This window comes from Heteronotia binoei, chromosome 10, assembly GCF_032191835.1.
Source record: "Heteronotia binoei isolate CCM8104 ecotype False Entrance Well chromosome 10, APGP_CSIRO_Hbin_v1, whole genome shotgun sequence".
Taxonomy (NCBI): Eukaryota; Metazoa; Chordata; class Lepidosauria; order Squamata; family Gekkonidae; genus Heteronotia; species Heteronotia binoei.
In genome coordinates, this window is record NC_083232.1 from 87,776,166 (window position 1) to 87,797,501 (window position 21,336).

General features: G+C 46.1%; 1 protein-coding gene across 1 annotated transcript in view; it reads left to right on the forward strand.

Moving 5' to 3' along the window:
- The window catches only part of CNTNAP2 (contactin associated protein 2), a 1,690,081-nt gene that overhangs the window by 585,344 nt on the left and 1,083,401 nt on the right, over positions 1–21,336 (forward strand). Inside the window, exon 3 of the mRNA XM_060247763.1 lies at positions 3,023–3,216. Within this exon, the coding sequence (XP_060103746.1) occupies positions 3,023–3,216 (194 nt within the window). The remainder of the gene's footprint in view (positions 1–3,022; positions 3,217–21,336) is intronic.

A 21,336-nucleotide genomic window follows, 5' to 3' on the forward strand; every position in this document is an offset into this window, starting at 1 on the left:
GTCATCATCCTCCCTCCCCCCCCTCATCATCTCAGAGATGCATCCTTCAGAGCATCTCAACGTCAATGGACTTGGAAGGGTTTATCTCTATTTAGGATGGCACTGATAGCATTGCAACTTGAGTCTGCTTGATATGAAATACCAGGTGAATTAAGGTTTCTGTTAGAGTGACATCTGAAAAGGACTAAAGACTACTAGCCTTTTTTCTCAAAGGTGTCCCATCCATCCCTACAGGAAACCCACAGAAAACATGACTGTAGGTTATTGTTATTCAAGGGGTGCCAAGATTTGATCTGTCTCTACCATGCTTCAGTTAGGAGTCCAGTCAGTTGAGGAACTCCTTGTGTAGCATTCAGAGCAAGAGTTGATACTGAATCTTGTCTACAGCTGCCTTGACCTAGATAGCCCAAGAAAGCCTGATCTCATCAGATCTTAGAAGCTAAGAAGGGCTGACTCTGGCAAGTAGTTTGATGGGAGACCTTGGAATACTAGCAGTTGGGAGGATTTACTCAATCTCCTCTCTGAATATCCTCCAGGCCCCCAGTAGGGTTCAGTCACCAGAGTTCGCCATGACTTCCAGGTGCGCACACACACATAAAAATACAATATATATATTTTCTACAGCTGTGGCTCTCAGACTGTGGGCCGGAGCCCAAGCTTAGATCACAACTTTCTTACGGGTAGATCATGGTTCTTTGGGTGCTTTTACACAGACAGTTTGTGACTCTCTATCACCGCATTGGAAACTCACCTTTTGCATTACCTAACGTTCTCACAACTGTTTTGCATCGTTGCTGCCCGAAGCATCTACATTTGTTTCAGTGAGATGGGTTCTGGCGCTGTTGCTGCAACGTTTTTCTTGATCTGGTCATTTCTCTACAGGCGTTTCAAACTTGTATTGTAGAAGTTTTCATGCATTTTAAAAGACTCCTCCAAAAGCCACTAGGTGCAGTAATTTGCATGAGAACTAACAGCACTTGGAATTTTTACATATCATTGCTTGCCTCATCTTGTAATTTAAATTTGTATTGCTTTTGCAGTGTTGACACAATTTCCAAGCAATCGTATACATTTAACTAACCACTGGTATTCCGGCTGCCCTCTGATCAGAGACCACCCCCCAATTGAAATGCTTTCAGCAGGCAATTTAAAAGTTTTTGGACCATCATTGGGCCATGTGTTTTGCATGAACACTCAGCCCACCCCTCTCCCGTTTCAAAGGGAGCCAGCAAGAGGCTGTGTCCGTCTTTCTTGTGAAGAAAGAAGGAGGCTGCCTCTTTCTGGGTCCCTCTGAAGTGGGAGAGAGCCAGGCAAGGGGTAGGGCAGCCCACGTGTTCTTTCTTCGAGAACGCGCAGCTCGGCCCTCCCCACCCCTCACCCAGCCCTCTCCAGCTTTAGAGGGACCCGGAAAGAGGCAGCAAGAGGACGTGGCTTCTTGCTGGCTCCCTTTGAAGAGGGAGAGGGGTGGGCGAGGGGCAGAGTGGGCCAAGTCACAGGTTCTCGAACAAAGAATGTGCAGCCTGCCCCATCTCTCACCTGGCCCTCTCCCACTTCAAAGGGAGCCGGCAAGAGGCCACGTCCTTCTTTCTTGCCTCTTCCCAGCTCCCTCTGAAGCAGGAGAGGACTGGACAAAGGATGTTCATGCTGGCGGGGAGGGGGAGGGGGCACCTACCCCGCCCCTGCGGCGAAGTGGTGCCCCAGGTGGCCGCCTACTTCACTGACTCCCATGCACCGGCTCTTCCTCTTCATCCTCTCCTTCACCCTGCTGCCCCATTCCTTCTGAGATCCAGTGGTCTGCCAGCTACCGTCAGGGCAGGAAGCAGAAGGTGAAGTTTGAAGTAGATCCCCTTTTGAGACGTTTCAGAGCCTCTGAGCTACAGTCAAATTTTTGAGATCAGTGTGGTGGTTCCTGCTTCATCAAAATATCTGACCAACTTTGAAGAAAGCAAAAAGGGCTTGCAGATTTCCACACATGCTTAGACCACACCCCTTTCTCACAGGGCTAGTTTATACTGTGGGGTTCCTTTACAGCAAGGGTGTCAAACTCATTTCTTGGGAGGGCTAGATCTGACATAACTGAGACCTTGTCAGGCTGGGCCATGTGTGTCATAAAAGGTATTGCCAGGTAGTGGAGATATAAAGTATAAACTTTATTAAGGACGCAAACAGATATTTTTTTTAAGTTGAAATAAAACATGCTTAAAAGATTAGTACTCTTGCAAGACGTTATTTAACAGTCTCTGATAACTGACAACTTTTGCTCTGAGGAGTTTCAGCCAATAGAAGGAAGAGAGGCTTAGCTCAGTAGTTCTGCTGTGTGATTGAGAAAGCCTAGCAAAGCAAGGCAGAAGACTCAGCCAATTAAGAAAATAATAGCTTTGCTCCATAGCTCCTGTGTGGTTGAGCAAGCCTGGCAAAGCAAGCTATCATGCAGAAGGAAACACAGAGAGAGAGAGAAGCAGATGATAGCCAGTTGCTAGCTGGCCTGATAGGACCCCTCTGGGAGCCTGATCTGGCCCTCAGGCCACATGTTTGACACCCCTGCATACAGGTTTGTGAAGCCTTTATGGAAAAAGGCTAGTGTGAGCCAGCTACCTCTGATGGAAGTCTGACAGTCATATTTCAGATCTTGGCTGGGGGTGAGGTGGAAATGGCTGTTCAAGCCCTACTTCATGTGTATGGTCATATAAAGGCCCTGTGGAATTGTAGAAGTTCCCACAGGGTTCTAATCTCTAGCGGGAGCTCATTCCAAAAATGCCCTGGCCCTGGTTGAGAGTAGACAGATGTCTTTTGGGCCAGGGACCACCAGTAATGCTGGTCTGGTGAATGCAAAGCTCGGCAGGCACATATGGGGTCCCATAGGTATGTTGGTCTGTGGCTGCTCAAGGTCTTAAAGTTGTTTGGTGCTGTGGACCATCCTGAGTTTGCATCCACATAGGGTTTACATGCCCACCTCTTTCAGGACCTGTTTTCGGAGAAAAGTGCGTTGAACCTTCAACGGTGCATATGTTTTCCTTCTCAGGGGCTGGAGGCTGGTGTCCTTCGGATAGTGACCATTACCAATGGCTGCAAGTGGACTTTGGCAACAGGAAACAGATCAGCTCTATCGCAACACAAGGCAGATACAGCAGCTCAGATTGGGTAACCCAGTACCGAATGCTTTACAGTGATACAGGAAGAAACTGGAAGCCATATCACCAGGATGGGAATGTCTGGGTGAGTGATTGCAGAACAATATCCCGTTGTGATTTCCATGGCGTTTTGATCATGGGCACACTATGTTCCAATCCAATGGAAATCAAACACGTTGTGTTAGTGTCGGCAGCTTGGTTTTATTCCTAGGTGGCCGCGCAGGAACAGTTATGTGAAATGTGTCTGTTTATGGGTTGTTTTCACAATATTCCGGATTGGCATATATATATTTTTCCAGTGATATCTCTTTACCTATGGCGAACATCCATGTGTTATATAAGCTTGGACTGCAAGAAAATGCCAAAAAGAAAGGAATTTGGCATCCTGAGAACCTTGACTTTTGTCTGTCTTCTAGACTTTGTGAGGATATCGAGGTGTGTGAAGTCGAATGACATCTCAGAAGCCAAAATGGAGATTGGGCTGTGCAGTTTCTGATTTCGAAAGTTATCTGATTTATCTGGCATTGAATTGTGTAGGCTATATCCAGGGCTTTTTTGGGGGGTAGCAGGAACTCCTTTGCATATTAAGCCAATCCTCCAAGAGTTTACAGGGCTCTTCGTACAGGGCCTGCTGTAAGCCCCAGGAGGATTGACTACATCAGGGAGGGTGTGGCCTAATATGCAAAGGAGTTCCTGCTACAAAAAAAAGCCCTGGCTATATCTGAGGTTGCCAAAGCTTCCTACAATGACTTCTGGGACTCTTGAAAAGGTGAACTGATCATTAGGAGCTTAATGGTGCCTGCCTGCTCATTTTTTTTTTTTTTTAAATGTTTCTCCCTGGTTTCCTGGGAAGCTGCATTTCTCCCAGCCAGTCTTAATCCTGGGACCGATCAGACAAGTTGCCTTGGCCAATCACAGTCTTTCTTAGGGGGAGGGAAATTTTAAACTGCAGCCATCTGTCACATTGGCCATATTTCTATGTATTTGGATGGCGTGTGCTGCAGACACCATGCTTGGATTATGCTAGATCCTGGTTGGCTGATTTTGCCTGCATGGCATTTGCAACAGGAGTATTATTACTACTGGCTGCTCTTGCCTCTGTCCTTTCTCCCCGGGGAGGGCTAGCGATGTGGGCACATTTGGTTGCTGGGAGGGAATCCAGGAGAGGTATTATTTTTTGACGTTTTGGGTTCTGTGCAGTTCAATGTTTGGTTTGGTTTGATCTTCTTTCTTTCCTTTTTTTGCGCTTCCGTGGAATTTGTTTCTTGTTTTTTTTTTTTTACTGTGGGCTCTTTTTCTTGAATTGTTGACTTCTCTGGTTCCGTGCAGTTAGTAGGTTACCCGTTGCCCCCCTTTTTTGTGCAGATTAATTAGTGATCTGTGGTAAAGTTGCATTTTTCATTGCTTAGGTTAGGATAGGTAGAATTCCTTTCCTCTGAAAGTGGAGTTCACTGTTGCAGGAAGCGGCGGTGGCTACAAGCATAGACAGCTTCAAGTGGGAAGTGGATAAACATATGGCAAAAGTCCATCAGTGGCTATTAGCCACAACATACAGATGGAATACTGTGTCTGGGGCAAGTGACGCTCTGTATTCTGGGTGGTTGGGGAGCAACAGCGGCAGGACTTCTGGCTCCACTGGTGGACCTCCTGATGGCTCCTACGTTTTTACTACTGTGTGACACAGAGTGTTGGACTGGATGGGCCATTGGCCTGACCCAACATGACTTCTCTTATGTTCTCATGCAAAGCAATCAGCTAGACTAGACAGATACTCTAGAGGAGCTACATTCACGCATAGTTACTAGGTTTGAAGAGAGAGAGAGAGAGAGAGAGAGAGAGAGAGAGAGAGAGAGAGAGAGAGAGAGTCATCCATCTATCCAATCCAGGCTTCATGAAAGTGGCAGCAGAACCTGATGAGTTTTCACTTTCTGACAGCAACGTTTTTGAGGCTTCTTGTGACTAATGCACCTTCCCTTTCTCAAATTACAATACGGAGTTAAAACAATTACTTTCCCAGTACACACCTCTAGTCAGGGGCCATTTTGTAGAAAATAGGTGGTGGAGCTCATTAGCATAATTAATTAGCATATGTTCGCCCCAGCCAAAAAGGAACTCAATGCAAGAAAGGAGAGCCCCGGGTGAGTGAGATCCGGGTGAGTGAGATCCAGCCAGCCCAAGCAGGCCTTGCTCGCCTGGGGCTCTCCTGGGCTGCACCCTTCCAAGTCAAAAGGCCAGCAAGCCACCGCTGCCCAAAATCACATAAGAAGTGGAGAAAGGGTGGTGCGGGCTTCTCCAGGGGTTAATGAGGGCTGCTGGGGGTGTGGCAAAGCCCCTGGTGGCTGGCTGGCTGCCTGCTCTCCTAATCCAGAGATTGTTATGCAGCTGCACCTACTATTCAATGGACATGGTAGGTGGGGAGGAGGAGGGGGAACCCTCAGAAAGGTTCAGGAACTGTGCTCCTGTGAGCTCCTGCTGAAACTGAGGCCTGCCTCTAGTGGAGAGCAGTATGGTTCCCTATAGTTATTGGAAGAGCACTGGTGTCCTACAATAGAATCGGAATTTATTCGGAATATATAAAGCAAGATGAGCCAACAGAAGGAAATGTGCCTGCTTTTAAAATATAATTTGTGCTGGTTCCAGTATTTTTTTTTTCTGACCAAACTTTTTATTTTGCAATATATTGAAATAAATTCATCTATTCAAATTCAAATATACTTCTCCAATACATTACATATTTTCCTCCCCCCCCCCCCACACTCTTATTCATGACCTCCGCCGGTACTTAAAACAAATTAAAAGCATATTAAAGGTAAATTCACAATTATAAAATCTTTAGAAAGAAAAAAAAAATATCATTCACTAACCTTTTCTCTAATAATCACTTAGCACTTATTAAACACAACGCTCATAATTATTAATTCAGTTCCAGAGTTCCCCCTATCTTAGTCTTATCTTAACTCTCATATATATATATATTTACCAAATAACCATGTTCTACTAATGCTTTTATCACAATATCACAATTCCTCTTTATCATTAAAAGTTCAATTAATGTTGTCAAATACTACTAAATATCTTTACACCATTATAAAAATTTTATACAAAGAGTTATCTTTCAATAACCTTTTCTCTATAATTCACTTGGTAGTTATTAAACACAAAACTGGTTCCAGTATTGAGTTTTTCCTCTGCATAGAAACTTGTAAGTGCAATACATACCCAATACATACCCAATATACTCCTTTGCAGGCTTCTCAGTCGCCTCTTCACAAAAATTAGTTCAGCGCTTCCTTGGCAACAGTATGTCTCGAGTGAAATGAGAAAGTCCGAGATTTTTTTTTAAAAAAACAACCCAAATCTTCGAAGTGCAGAGTTCAGCAATATCCGTACAAAAGCAGTTTAATATCAAATGACACAGCCAGGGGACAAAATCCGGGGAATAAAGGAATGAATAAAATAAGAACAGCAATTTGGGAGCTGGCTGCGTAAGCGGCAAAAATGTACCTGGGAAATACCTTCTAACAAAGATATCCAGAGGAATAAATGGTGACAATCTACATAAAAATGTTGAAATGACCGTTTTTGGTATGCATTGGCAAAAGAAGTCCTATAATTACCTGCAAGGTAAGAAAGAAACGGAACATCCCACTGTAAGATGGAGATGGGAGAAGTTCTTTCACAGTATATTTAGCGTAAGCTTTCTGCTTCCTTCAGCAGGGCTTGCTGTCTTTTGTGCTTTGAGATATGTCCAGTTATTCTTTCCATTTTAATCATGGTACAGAGTTGGCCTTCTTTCTAAGCAAGGCTTAGTGAAGGTGACAATAAGTAATTGTACTGAATTGTGCCTCTGAAGTGGGCTTCTGAAAGAGGATGATTCTTCCTTAACTACCTTTGTGAAGATTTTTTTTTGGAGGGGGAAGAAGACGACGACGACAACTGCAGATTTATACCCTGCCCTTCTCTCTGAATCAGAGACTCAGAGTGGCTTACAATCTCCCATATCTTCTCCCCCCACAACAGACACCCTGTGAGGTGGGTGGGGCTGAGAGGGCTCTCACAGCTGCTGCCCTTTCAAGGACAACTCCTGCCAGAGCTATGGCTTACCCAAGGCCATTCCAGCAGGTGCAAGTGGAGGAGTGGGGAATCAAACCCGGTTCTCCCAGATAAGAATCCGCACACTTACCCACTACACCAAACTGGCTCTCCCAGCTTGCTAATGGTAGTCGTAGTCCAGTGAGGAGGAGAGAGGCACATGGCTTTCATAAAGAAGGACCTCTGTCCTCTCCAGCAGGGGTGGCACCAGAGGGAGAAGGACAGCACCACCCCAAACAAGGAGCTTGCCTCTTCAGTCCCCCCCCTTCCCCCCATTGCTGGGCACATGTCATTACTTGAAGGAAAGGCAAAGTTTCACATGTACAAGAGCATCTGAAAAAGCGTGCATGCACACAACAGGTCATACCTTGAATAAAAGTGTGTTGGTCTTAAAGGTGCCACTGGACTTTATTCTATTGCTTTAGATCAGGGGTGGCCACGTAGAATAAATGTCAGATGTTTGAGAGCTGCAAGATACGAACATCAGATGTTTGAGGAGGAAAGGAAGGTAGGTAGGTTGGTAGGTAGGTAGATAGTTGGGGTGGGGGTGGGAAATGGAGGAGGGAGAGAGAGGTGGAAAGAAAGCAACTTTAACTTTAAATGCATTCTCCAAGTGGCCAGCTAGCTTGGCTTGGAGAAGTGATTTAAAGAAAGAAATGCCTTTTCCAAGCAAGCCGACAGGGTGGGGGGCGGGCTTAGAGAGCCACAAAATATGTGTGAAAGAGCGACATGTGGCTCCCGACCCACAGTTTGGCCACTTCTGCTTTAGACCAACACAGATACCCACCTGGATCTAGGAGCATCCACATGTCATTGATGTAGGCTTTTGATAATTCACCTGCAGCTCTTAAGCCAGCAAAGGCTTAAAAAAAAAACAACTATGGATATATGCTTCAAGATGCCCACAGGACAGTGGCAGTCTTGGAAAGGGGAAAAGGGAACTGCTAAGGGCAGGGGTAGATTAGAGCCTGTGTTGATTTTTCTGAATCCTCCTTAGCAGGGCTTTTTTTTCATAGAAAAAGCCCAGCAGCAGCAGGAATTCATTTGCATATCAAGCCACGCCCCCTGACACCAAGCCAGCCGGAACTGCCTTCCTGTGCACTCCTGCTCAAAAAAAAAAAAAAAAGCCCTGCTCCTTGGTAGCAGCCAGGCTAGAATCTGTTGCTTTGTTTGTGTCAACAGGACAAAAACAATTAATTCCCACCAAGCAAAGCTTTGCCCTCCTGCGATCTGTTGACATCATATGCCGCAGTCACTGACCATTTGACTTCTCAGTTGCCATGCAAAGCTGTGTCTAGGAATGGGCACGAACCAGCTCACAAACTAAAGTTCATCATGAATTTTGGCCAGTTCATGGCTCGTGGTTCATGAACTGAAGACTTGGCCACAAAATTCCACAAATGTTGATTAAGTTCACGCCAGTTCGTGAAGAGCAGAAAGCAGGGTTTTCAACTTTAAATGGCTCACAAAGAGATTCAGTTTGCGAACCAGCCTATTGGTTCGTGTTTTGATTAGTGGTTTAGCAACAAACCACAAATTGAACTGCAAAAATGTGGTTCGTGCCTATCTTTACCTGCGTCCCTTGATCTTTGATGTAGATCTGCCCTCAAGGTTCCTCCTCAAACTTTTAAATTTCCAGCATTCTCCCTTTTTCTGCCAAGTACCAGTCTTTTGATGTTCAAAGGATCCCGTGTTATGCACAGTAGGATGAAAGCAGGGAAACTGACCTGCCTTTAGAGTCAGTTTTAAAGTGCACAGAGAGCTGGCATTTTGTTTCTTTCTGCTAGCTGGGACAGATCTCTCATCTCTGCTTCAAGAGATGGTCTTCTTCTCTGTGTTTCTCACATTTGCATCTAAAGGTAACTTCTGCTCCAGATTGGAGTATTAATTTCTGCTAAACTTTTGCTCTGATTCTGGTTGGGTTTGTTTAAGAATATGCTATGTAATTTTGTCTTTGCCTTGGTCTACTATAATCAATATTTCTTAGAACTAATCCCTTCCCCTTGACATTTTCCCCGTGGTTTAGTTAGGAGGTTTTGTTTTGTTTTGAGAATTCTTTTGGAAATTTAACAGACATAGAAACATAAAATTTTAGAGTTGGAAGGGACCTCCAGGGTCATCTAGTCCAACCCCCTACACAGTGCAGGAATTTCACAAATACCACCCTCTAAATACTCAGGATCCTCATTGCTGTCAGATGGCCATCTAGCCTCTGTTTGAAAACCTCCAAGGAAGGAGAGCCCACCACCTCCTGAGAAAGCCTGTTCCACTGAGGAACCGCTCTAGCAGTCAGGAAGTTCTGCTAAATGTTGAGCTGGAAACTCTTTTGATTTAATTTCAACTGATTGGTTCTGGTCCTACCTTCTGGGACCACAGAAAACAATTCCACCCCATCTTCTATATGACAACCCTTCAAGTACTTGATCATATCACCTCTCAGCCGCCTCCTCTCCAGGCTAAACATGTTTGCTAGCTAGTCTCTGGGGACTGACCTCCATCAGGTCTGAATCTAAACCTTGATTTTGGCGGATTGTACATAAGATTTGTCATTGTTTTTGTCCACATTCCTGTATCATCTATTAATTTACTTCTGGGTGATTCCCCCCTTCCCCCCATAATAAAAATAAAAGTAATGGGAAATACAGAATACGCTAAAATACGGTGTGGATGTTCTAGGGAAGTTTTAAGATTGGCATGTTGGAAGCCAGTTCCTGCAAGAATTGCTTCATCAGCTGTTTTACCAGTGATATTATTAGCTATATAATAATAATAATAATATTTTATTTATATCCCGCCCTCCCTTCCAGAGCAGGCTCAGGGCTGCTAACAACATTTTATACAATAAATTATACAATGGATATTAAAACAACATTAATCTTAAAAACATTCTAATTATAAGTTAAAATCAACATTTCTGGTGCTATTCTATCAGCGAATATGATGGCAAATCATTTTAAGCAAATCCTTCGATCATTCAGTCGGCAAAGGCCATCTGAAAAAGCATGGTCTTGCAGGCCCTGCGGAACTGTTCAAGGCTCCGCAGGGCCCGCACTTCTTCCGGGAGCTGGTTCCAAAGGTGTGGTGCTGCAATAGAGAAGGCCCGTGCGCAGGTGTTTTGAAGTCTTGCCTCCTTTGGCCCAGGGATAGTCAGCTGGTTCTTCCCCACTGACCTCAGTGCTCTCTGGGGTTCATAATATCCTGCTTGTTGCATATATTGTAGGGATACCAGCCTCCAAGTGGGAACTGGGGATCTCCCAGACTACAGAGATCAGTTTCCCTAGGAAAAAAGGATGTTTTGCAGGCAAGACTTTATGGCCTTGTACCCCACTGAGGTCTCTGTCTTCTCCAGGCTCCATCCCCAAATCTCCAGGAGTTCTGCAACCTGGATCTGGCAACCCCCCCCCGCCATCTCCCACCGGTCACTGGGAGGGACCTGGCAACCCTAATATATTGTCCCAACATATTTTGGCATTGCATCCATATACAATATTAGGCCAAACAACCCCTAATGCCAAGCCAGCCGGAACTGCATTCCTGTGTGTTCCTGTTTTTTTTTTTTTTGCCCTGCTCTTAAGGCTGGAGTGCTCTGCACCTCTTGTTTAATATCATAAAGCAGCGGTCCCCAACCTTTTTGGCACCAGGGACCAGTTTTGTGGCAGACAATTTTTCCACGGACCGAAAGGGGAGGGGGACATGATTTCAAGATGACACAATTGTGCACTTTATTTCGGTGTGGTGGTTAAGTGTGTAGACTCTTATCTGGGAGTACTGGGTTCGATTCCCCACTCCTCCACTTGCACCTGCTGGAATGGCCTTGGGTCAGCCAGAGCTCTTGCAGAGTTGTCCTTGAAACAGCAGCTTCTGGGGAGAGTTCTCTCAGCCCCACCTACCTCACAGGGCATCTGTTGTGGGGGAGGAAGATAAAGGAGATTGTGAGCCGCTCTGAGATTCGGAGTGGAGGGCAGGATATAAACCCAATGTCGTCTTATTATTATTATTACTACATTGTAATATATAACAAAATAATTATACAATTCACAGCCCAGTTGCTAACAGGCCACGGACCAGTCCCGGTCCATGGCCCAGAGACCCCTGTTATAGAGTATCAGACCGGATATACTTTTTTTCCTCCTGAGAAACCGTCCAAGAAACAATTCAAAGATGGAAATAATAGATGCTCTTTCCTTGATGCGCAATCACATTGGATTACTTGTGTGAGTGAGCTTTGATGCTGGGTCATGGCAGCTCAGACTTCACATTAACCTATGCAGAGAGGCAGGACTATTTGAATAAGATCAGGAAACCCCAACTCCAAGGTGAAGTACTAATGGATAAAGCATGTGCCTTCGCTTCCATCGATCCTCATCTGGGACAAATGGTAACGCAATGAAGCACACAGCTCAGGAACCTTATGTCCTTTCTCATCACCACAGTAACAAACCTTCACATGGACAGCTCCTTCCTGCTGTCTCTCAAAGTAAGAAGGGAGACAGCGATGAGAGGCTGGTCGCGACCCCAGTGAGAGCAAGCAAATGAAAATGCCATAAGATGAGTTGAGCAGAGACAGCACTTAAGACACAGGGTGAAATGGCTAGAAGGCAGTCCGATGAACTTTTTGTTTAGGTAGCCATTTATTTGTTTCAAGCAAGAGTCCCTCGGTGTGTAGACCCAGCGGGTGGACAAAAGCAACACGGTCAAGCAGAAGCATAAATTGTGGTGCATAGGAGCAGAGCAGTATGTAGAAACATAAACTGTAATACACAAAAATTATGCAAGGCCCTGATCTGGACAGTCCAGCCTAGCCCAATCTCTTCAACGCTCAAAAGCTGAGCAGGGTTGGCCTCGGTTGCTATTTGGACGGGAGACCACCAAGGAATACCAGGATCAGTTCACAGAGGCCAGCAATTGACAAACCACCTCTGTTAGTCTCTTGCCCAGGAAACCATACAGGGTTACCGCCATTCAGCTGTGACTTGATAGCAAAAATGATATGTATTTTTGCAAGATCTTATAGGAGCTTTAGTTTTCGCACACCTTGTTTAGTGACCTAACCCTGGCTGTTCATGATCTTTTGCTTGAATCAATTTCACCTGTTGCGCAAAACCCCTTGTAGAACAAGGGGGGGAACTCCTGCACCCCACCTACTGTGCAGATGCAATGGTGTTTTTTGGGGGGAAGGGGGTCTGTGATGACATAGGTAAACAAGCCTGAGACTTGGTTCACGAGTGATTATGGCCATCAAACACAGTATGTTCATCTAGCCAACCCATGTTGGTTTGAAGCAATAGAACAGGGGTGGCCAACGGTAGCTCTCCAGAAGTTTTTTGCCTACAACTCCCATCAGTCCCAGCCAGCATGGCCAATGGCAGGGGCTGATGAGGAGTTGTAGGCAAAAAACATCTGGAGAGATACCGTTGGCCACCCCTGCAATAGAACAAAGTTTGAGTCCACTAAGACTCAAGATGTTTAACAGTGTTGTAAGCTACAGTGGTCGTGGCAGATACATCCCAGGGCCGTAATGTAGTTTGGCTGCCTTAAGGGCATCAAAGGTCTGTGGGATTTAACATGCACCAGTCGCCCAACCTCACTGACTTTCCCATGAACTAAGACTAACACAGGTTAATTCTGGGTATATGTGTTTGTGTGCATGCAGAGCCAGTTTGATGTAGTGGTTAAGTGTGTATACTCTAATCGGGGAGATTTTCCACCTGCCACCTGCTGGTATGACCTTGGGTCAGTCGTAACTCTCTCAGGCCTGCCTACCATATAGAATGTTCGTTGTGGGGGAGGAAGGTTAAGGAGACTGTAAGCTCCTCTGAGACTCCCAAGTGAAGGGCGGTGTATAAATCCAATCTCCAGTTTGGTGTAGTGGTTAAGTGTGCGGACTCTTATCTGGGAGAACCGGGTTTGATTCCCCACTCCTCCACTTGCACCTGCTGGAATGGCCTTGGGTCAGCCATAGCTCTGGCAGAGGTTGTCCTTGAAAGGGCAGCTGCTGTGAGAGCCCTCTCCAGCCCCACCCACCTCACAGGGTGTCTATTGTGGGGGAGGAAGGTAAAGGAGATTGTGAGCCGCTCTGAGACTCTTCGGAGTGGAGGGCGGGATAGAAATCCAATATCTTCATCTTCTTCTTCATCTCTTCAGGTACCTGAAGAATATCAGATACCTGAAGAAGCATGCATGCACACAAAAGCTTATACTTAGAATTAAACTTTGTTGGTCTTAAAGGTGACCTCAAACTTTGTTTGCAGTGAAGTTCTTGCCATTTCTGATACCAACATGACCTACTCAACGTTTGCTTTGCTGTGAGATTCCAGTGCATTTTACAATGATATGGAACAACTAGACACACATTCCATAAAGGAACTGCCTTTCTGAGCATTAGCCAAAATGTCATTGACTGGAGTAGCCTTGGAGTGACGGCAGGGTTGTCAGTCATGGGAAAGTCAGTGAGGCTGGGCGACTGGTGCATGTTAAATCCCACAGACCTTTGATGCCCTTAAGGCAGCCAGATTTCATTACGGCCCTGGGATGTATCTGCCACGACCACTGCAGCTTACAAAACTGTTAAAAATGCTGACAGAGCAACCAGTTAGAGGTCAAGCACGTGCAGCTTGTGCATATTTTGAGACTCTTCCGTGGCCCGGTGTTGAAGAACATCAAGCCTTGTCACTCAATGGTCCAAGACCAGAATAAAAACTAGGTGCATCCCATAACTAAAGGGAAGAGCTTGCTCAGACATCTTCCCCAAATGGGGATACATGAATTGAAATAGCAAGATTGTGTCTAGGTGATGCCTTGTCATGTTTCCTTACTTGCCACCACAATATCATTTAAAAAAAAAAGAATTTGTAAGTTCAAAGAGAGTTTTTTAGAATGAGAACAAGCTTGTGAGTTTAGGGAGACTCCGAATATTCTTTCGTTTTGGTAGTTTGAGAGGATAGCCACATAGGTCTGCAGTAGAACATTTAGATATGCACCCAGTGACCAAAGAGACCAAAGAGAAAAGGGCCAATATAATTTTGGGCTGTATCAATAGAAGTATAGTGTCCAGATCATGAGAAGTGAAGGTATCAATTTACTCTGCTCTGGTTCCACCTCACCTAGAATATTTTGTTCAGTTTTGGGCACCACAATTTAAGAAGGATGGAGACAAGCTGGAATGTGTCTAGAGTAGGGCAACCAAGATCGTGAAGGGTCTGGAGAGCAAGTCCTATGAGGAAAGATTGAAGCAGCTGGGTACGTTTAACCTGGAGAGGAGATGACTGAGAGGTGATATGATCGCCATCTTCAAGTACTTGAAGGGCTGTCACATAGAGGATGGTGCAGAGTTGGTCTTGTCAGCCACCAGCGAGCCTGCAGCAGACGTGGACTACTGCACCCTTCTTAAATCTTCGTTCGCGAAGTCAAGCCGAGAGAGAGATGACCATCTGACTGCAATGCTGATCCTGTGAACTTAGAGGGAGGTATTTGTGAATTTCCTGCAATTTGTGAATTTCCTGCAATGGCCAATGGCTGGGGTAGATGGGAGTTGGCAAAAAAACATCTGGAGAGCTACCGTTGGCCACCCCTGCCCTATGGGAATCAATCTCCATAGGGAATAATGGAGTGCCCAGTAGACATTTCCCTCCCCTCCACTTTCTGATGACACTGAAGTGGAGGGAGGGCATCCAAATTGGGCATTCCTCTGCCCCCAATTGGGGATTGGCAGCCCTACTTCCAACTCTATAATTCTATGTTTCTATGAAAGCTTCCGCCTTTGATTCCCCACTTTGATTCCTTTGATTCCCCACTCCTCCCCTTACAGCCGCTGGAACGGCCTTGGGTTAGCCATAGCTTTCACAGGAGTTGTCCTTGAAAGGGCAGCTGCTGTGAGAGCCCTCTCAGCCCCGCCCACCTCACAGGGTGTCTGTTGTGGGAAGAGAAGATATAGAAGATTGTAAGCTGCTCTGAGACTCTTAATTCAGAGAGAAGGGCGGGGTATAAATCTGCAGTCTTCTTCTTAAAAATGTTGTTGGACTCTCTAGTGCTACTGGACCTCGAATCGGTTGCATTTTGATTGTTGGTTCAAAATTAGCTCACTTGATAAAAGTGAACCTTTCACATTCGGGCATAATGTTAGTGTTGCCGTTTTTTTGTTTTCCTCCTGGCTTTCACTGTCTGTATCTTCACTTGCCTCCTTTGCCATTTAATCTGCTTGGCTTTGGGTAACTCAGGCTGTTGTGTTGATGGGTGTTTGCGACAGCTTCAGGGGAGGCAGTCAGAGGAGCAAAGCAGGGATGAGCAGCACTGAAGCAACACAAATCTGTCTCCAACAAGCATTAGAGGAGGCGAGGCTCTTTGCCAAAAAAACAGTCGTGGTTTGGGCCGAGGCCTAGAAGAGTCTGCCTTCCGAAATGGCGATGATTTGAATGCTTTTTTTAAAAAAAAAAACCCTGCTAATCAGTCTCGCTAGTTGCCACCTTGTGGTTGTAGATTTCGGCACTTTCGACAGGCAGTTCAAATATTCTGAAGTGCATACGGGACAGTCCACGGTATTGTTGGCAGCTGGGAATTAGGGTTGCCAAGTCCCTCAGAGCCTCCAGTGGGGGAGTTACCTGAGAGTGACATCACTTGAGAGTGACGTAATCGCACTGGCAATGTCGCCCAGCAGCCACTCTAGACATTTCCGGGAAAACCATAGTGTTTTTCCAGAAATGCTTAGAGTAGCCACTGCGTGAATTTGCTGGCGCGATGTCACTTCCAGGTGATGTCATCGTGCTGGCAACATCAGGGGAGGTTCCCCCCACCGGCCCAATATGGGCTGGCAGGTTGGGAACCTCCCGGGCGGGGGATTCCCCACCCGGACTGGGGGCTTGGCAGCCCTAGTTGGCAGGGAATGCTAAGGAGTGTTCAATGAATTTAAACTGCATGGGGTTGAGAGAGTTGACAAAGAGAACTTTCTCTTCCTCTCCCAAAATACTAGAACTCAAGGGCATCCAGTGAAGCAGCAGGGGAAGGCCTGGGCCTCTATGCCCGGTTGTTGACCATCCAGGAGAACTGGTTGGCCATTGTGCGAGACTGGATGCTGGACTAGATGGACCACTGGTTTGATCCAGCAGGGCTCTTCTTATGTTCTTATCAGGGGAAGGCCTGGGCCTCTATGCCCTGTTGTTGGCCATCCAGAAGAACTGTTTGACCACTGTGTGAGACAGGGTGCTGGACTAGATGAACCACTGGTCTAATTCAGCAGGGCTCTTCTTATGTTCTTATCAGGGGAACGCCTGGGCCTCTATGTTCTGTTGTTGGCCATCCAGAAGAACTGGTTGGCCACTATGTGAGACAGGGTGCTGGACTAGATGAACCACTGGTCTAATTCAGCAGGGCTCTTCTTATGTTCTTATCAGGGGAACGCCTGGGCCTCTATGTTCTGTTGTTGGCCATCCAGAAGAACTGGTTGGCCACTGTGTGAGACAGGGTGCTGGACTAGATGAATTATTGGTCTGATCCAGCAGGGCTGTTGTTATGTTCTTATCAGGGGAAGGCTTCAGCCTTTCTGCCAAAGTTCAGTTGGCGGTCCATCGAGTCCAGCAGGGCTCTTATGGTTAGAGCTCCCATGGGAGGAGTCACCTTTGGGATCTTGGTAGGAGGCTTATTCTCAGTTGATCGCCACTGGGCTTAGAGGGGTTACTGCTGTGTCCTTCTCTCTTGCTGGGGCAACTGGGCTGTCTCCTTGGAGAAAGAATGTTGTATTTGCAGAAAGGTTTTTTTTATTAGCATAACACTCATGCACAGATAGAAATACACCTTTCCATTAATAGAAGGGTTTTGTGGATACAACTCCATGTGACTGTGCCACATCCAAAATGCATCAGAGGGATAGCATGCAGGTGCACAATTAGGGTTGCCCAGGGCTGGCATGCTAGCAGGAGCTCCTTTGCATATTAGGCCACACACTCCTGATGTAGCCAATCCTCCAAGCGCTTACAGGTCTCTTCATACAGGGACTACTGTAAGCTCCATGAGGATTGGCTACATCAGGGTTGTGTGGCCTAATATGCAAAGGAGCTCCTGCTAGAATTCCACCCCTGGGGTGGCCAGTCTCCAAGTCCCAGCAGGGGATCCCCTGGTTTATGGGGCTTCTACTTTGAATCAGTTGGCTGGTGGGGGAAACCACTCTTCTAAACAGGGACATTGTACGAGGAATTCTCTGGTTTTGGAGCAAACTCTATGATTTAAGCCCAAGTTAACCATGTAGTTTGCCCAAAAACCAGAGCATCCCACGCACGATGTCCCTGACACAATGACATCACTTCCAGGTGATGTCATCACATTGCCCACCCTTGGAATGCCCCCCCCCCCAAAAAAAACCTCCCTGCCGAACCTGCAGGAGAACCTGGCAATCCTAGCACACTTTCATCAGAATTAGTTTCTTCCCATGTAGGAAAATGTTGACATGGAGGCATTCTCACATTCAGGTAATAGTGGTATGTACCACATATTCCAAATGTCTTGGTTTGCCTCTAAGTCCACTGCACCGTGGGAGAAGCTACCATTTTGAAATCATCCCAAGGCGTTAACCTATAAGATAAAGGAATACAGAATATAACCCTATGAAAACGGAGGACTTGGTTGTAAATGGAATTTTTGGAGCAGATGAAGAAACTGTAGTTGTTCAGAATGTACTGTGGTCTCGTGCGCCAATAGACACCGGAGAAGTTGTAATAATGTTTTTAAATGTGCACAAGATACGTCCCAATAAACTTTGCAAAAATAGTTAGTATGATTCTCTGGCAAATCTTCCGCTCCTTGCTTTCCGCTCGAATAAGAAACTTAAATGCCAGACCTTTTCCCCAGATTACAGTGTATACAGATAGTATAGTGATTAGATTTACACATGACTTTCATTATAGTAAAAGGTCAAAGTATGAGCAGAATTCACTTATCTCCCGTGCTTCATCTTTTAATGTCAGAAGATATTGATGTAATGAGGTAGCCAAGCTGAAGAATAATGCCATCAAATATTTGGTATTTTTTGATCTCTTAAAGGAGCACCAAGACTGGGAGATCTTAATGGATAGAGATTTGATAGCTGATTAACTCAGTGTCTCAAGTAATTTTTTTTAAAAAATCTTCTGTTAATTTATGAAATTAACACAGTTATCCAAACTTTGTAACCCCCGCTGGGTGCTTCTTTGAGGTAACTGTAAGCACCTCATTAAGGAATGAAAAAGTGACACTTCAAACTGAAAAGAAAAAAAAAACTAAAAATATCCGGATTCTTTAAATAATGTAACAGCAAAATAAATTACACTCTCTGTTTAGCTGCAATTAAAGTCTGTACCAGACCTTCCCAATTAAACCTCTATTAGCTGTGCAATTCTGATCACTTTGATAAACTACAGTTGTACATTTGAATATCCTTAATTTGAGTACTTTTTTTCATACTGTCAGTATATTGCATCTACTATGTTTGATATCACAGGCTGGAAACACTGGGGGCGAGGGAAGAGTTTTTCACACCTATAGTCACTCTAAGTAACCGTGTGGATGGTGAAAACTTTAGGCTGGCTTCAACCTTGCTAGTGGAAAAGGAAAGAGGGGTCCTAACCGGCTGACAAAAAAAAAAAAAGATGCTGTGCTTAGACTTGTGGGTTAAAGGTAGTCCCCTGTGCAAGCACCAGTCATTTCTGACTCTGGGGTGACGTTGCATCACAACGTTTCCACGGCAGATTTTTTATGGGGTGGTTTGCCATTTCCTTTCCCATTCATCTATGCTTTACCACCAGCAAGCTGGATACTCATTTTACCAACCTCGGAAGGATGGAAGACTGAGTCAACCTCGAGCCGGCTACCTGAACCCAGCTTCCACCAGGATTGAACTCAGGTCATGAGCAGAGCTTAGACTGCAGTACTGCAGCTTACTACTCTGTGCCACAGGGCTAGAATGGTGGGACCTCCTTGTATAAATGCTCATGTGGGACATAGGGTTGCCATCTCCAGGTGGAGGCTGGAGTCCTCCTGGAATTACAACTGATTCCCAGATGACACAGATCAGTGCCCTGGAAAAATGGCTGTTTTGGTGGGTGGATTCTAGGGGCGGCCCGGCACCCCGGCACCCCACCCTCTGCTGCCCTCCTCTGCAGCGGCTCTGAGCCCCACACCCTTCCGCCCCCCCCCCCAGGGGTGTGTGTAACAAGGTAGGGCAGGGAGTGTGCCTGGGTGGCTCTCGGCCTCTGTTCTGTGGTGCTCTCTGCAGAGAAGTTGCATATTAGCCAGTTGCCTTTGCTTCACCTCCCTTCTGGTTCAGGAAAGGAGGCAAAGTGAAGCCAGCAGGCCAGTGCACCAGCTCTCTGCGGTGCTTAAAGGGAGCACCACACAACAGAGGCTGGGAGCTGCCCAGGGCCCTACTTCACTGCGCATGCCCCTTTGCGGGAGGGAGCAGAAGGGTGCAGGTGCTATGGTTGAGGTGACAGGCGGCAGCTGGGGCATTTGCCTAGGGCAGGGGTGTCAAACATGTGGCCCGGGGGCCAAATCAGGCCCCAAGAGGGCTCCTATCAGGCCCCTGAGCAACTGGCTGGCATTTGCTTCCTTCTCCCCCTCTCTTGCTTCCTTCTGTGTAACAGCTTGCTTTGCCAGGCTAGCTTAATCACATCGCAGAGCTACTGATCCAAGCCTCTCTTCCTTCTGTTGGCTGAGGCTCCTCCCCCTCGTGGTCCCCTGGGGAAGGAAGGAACGAGCCAGAGCTTCCTTTGCCCCATTCTCTGGATTGCATGGGAGAGATACAAAGAAATCACCTTTAAGAACAAGTGCTAATGTTTTAAGGATGGGTTAAGTTTTTTAAAAATATATTTAATTGGGTTTGTCTGGTCCTTTGTAAAGTTTATATCTCTGCTACCTAATCTTAAATAGGTACACACATGGCCCAGCCCAACATGGCCCCATTTATGTCAGATCCGACCCTCATAACAAATGAGTTTGACACCCCTGGCCTAGGGCACCGGGAGGGCGGAGGGCCCAATTCATCACCCTCTCCAGCCCAGCGCCCTAGACAAATGCCTAATTTGTCTAGTAGCAGAGCTGCCTCTGGTGGATCCTGTGGCATTATACCCCACTCTCCCCAGATTCCCTCTGTAAATCTCTAAATATTTCCCAGCCTGGAGTTGCCAAACTTAGTGGGATGGAGGGGGCTATAGCACAGAAGGAAGTTGAGAGAGATTGAGTGGAAAACCCGGCTGGATCCAGCCCCAATGTGTTTGAATACATTCTTTGCAGTATACAACATGCTTTGGGGTACAAGGGCAGGGATTTTGTCACCCTAAGAAAATGTCTTCAGTGGACAGGAAATTCATAAATACTCCAGGTTGATGAAAATATCCAGTGTTGCGATTTGAATTTGGAATTTCCCCTAAGGATCTGAAAATCGAACGTTTGGCATCTCCTGATTGGACAGTGTCCAAAAGGTAAGCAATGAGAGAGCCTGATATGAAACACTGGAACACATCTTGTGTAACTCTGTAATCCAACAGCATTGCATGTCATTTTGTCACGTATCGTCTGATGCTAAGTACCATTGCATGACAATGCTCCAATGCAGTCTACTATGAAATGGTATTGCATGCTGGCTGTCAGGTCAAGCCTTTCTGAGGAACTTACGATTGGAAAGTGGGATATAAATAAACCCTCGCGGGCAGCCATGTTGGTCTGAAACAGTAGAAGAAAGGAGGAGTCCAGTACGACCTTGAAGACCAACAAAGTTTGATTCAGAATGTGAGCTTCCATATGCATGCAGACTTCATCAGACAGTGAAATGGGTTGCAGTGAGCAGTGCTCCGTATAGCTGGTGGGCAGTGGTTAAGAATGCAAAGTGGTACAAAGTTAGAATCCAGTGGTAAAGCCAGTGGAGAGCAGGTTTGGTGTAGCGGTTAAGTGTGCGGACTCTTATCTGGGAGAACTGGGTTTGATTCCCCACTCTTCCACTTGCACCTGCTGGAATGGCCTTGGGTCAGCCATAGCTCTGGCAGAGGTTGTCCTTGAAAGGGCAGCTGCTGTGAGAGCCCTCTCCAGCCCCACCCACCTCATAGGGTGTCTGTTGTGGGGGAGGAAGGTAAAGGAGATTGTGAGCTGCTCTGAG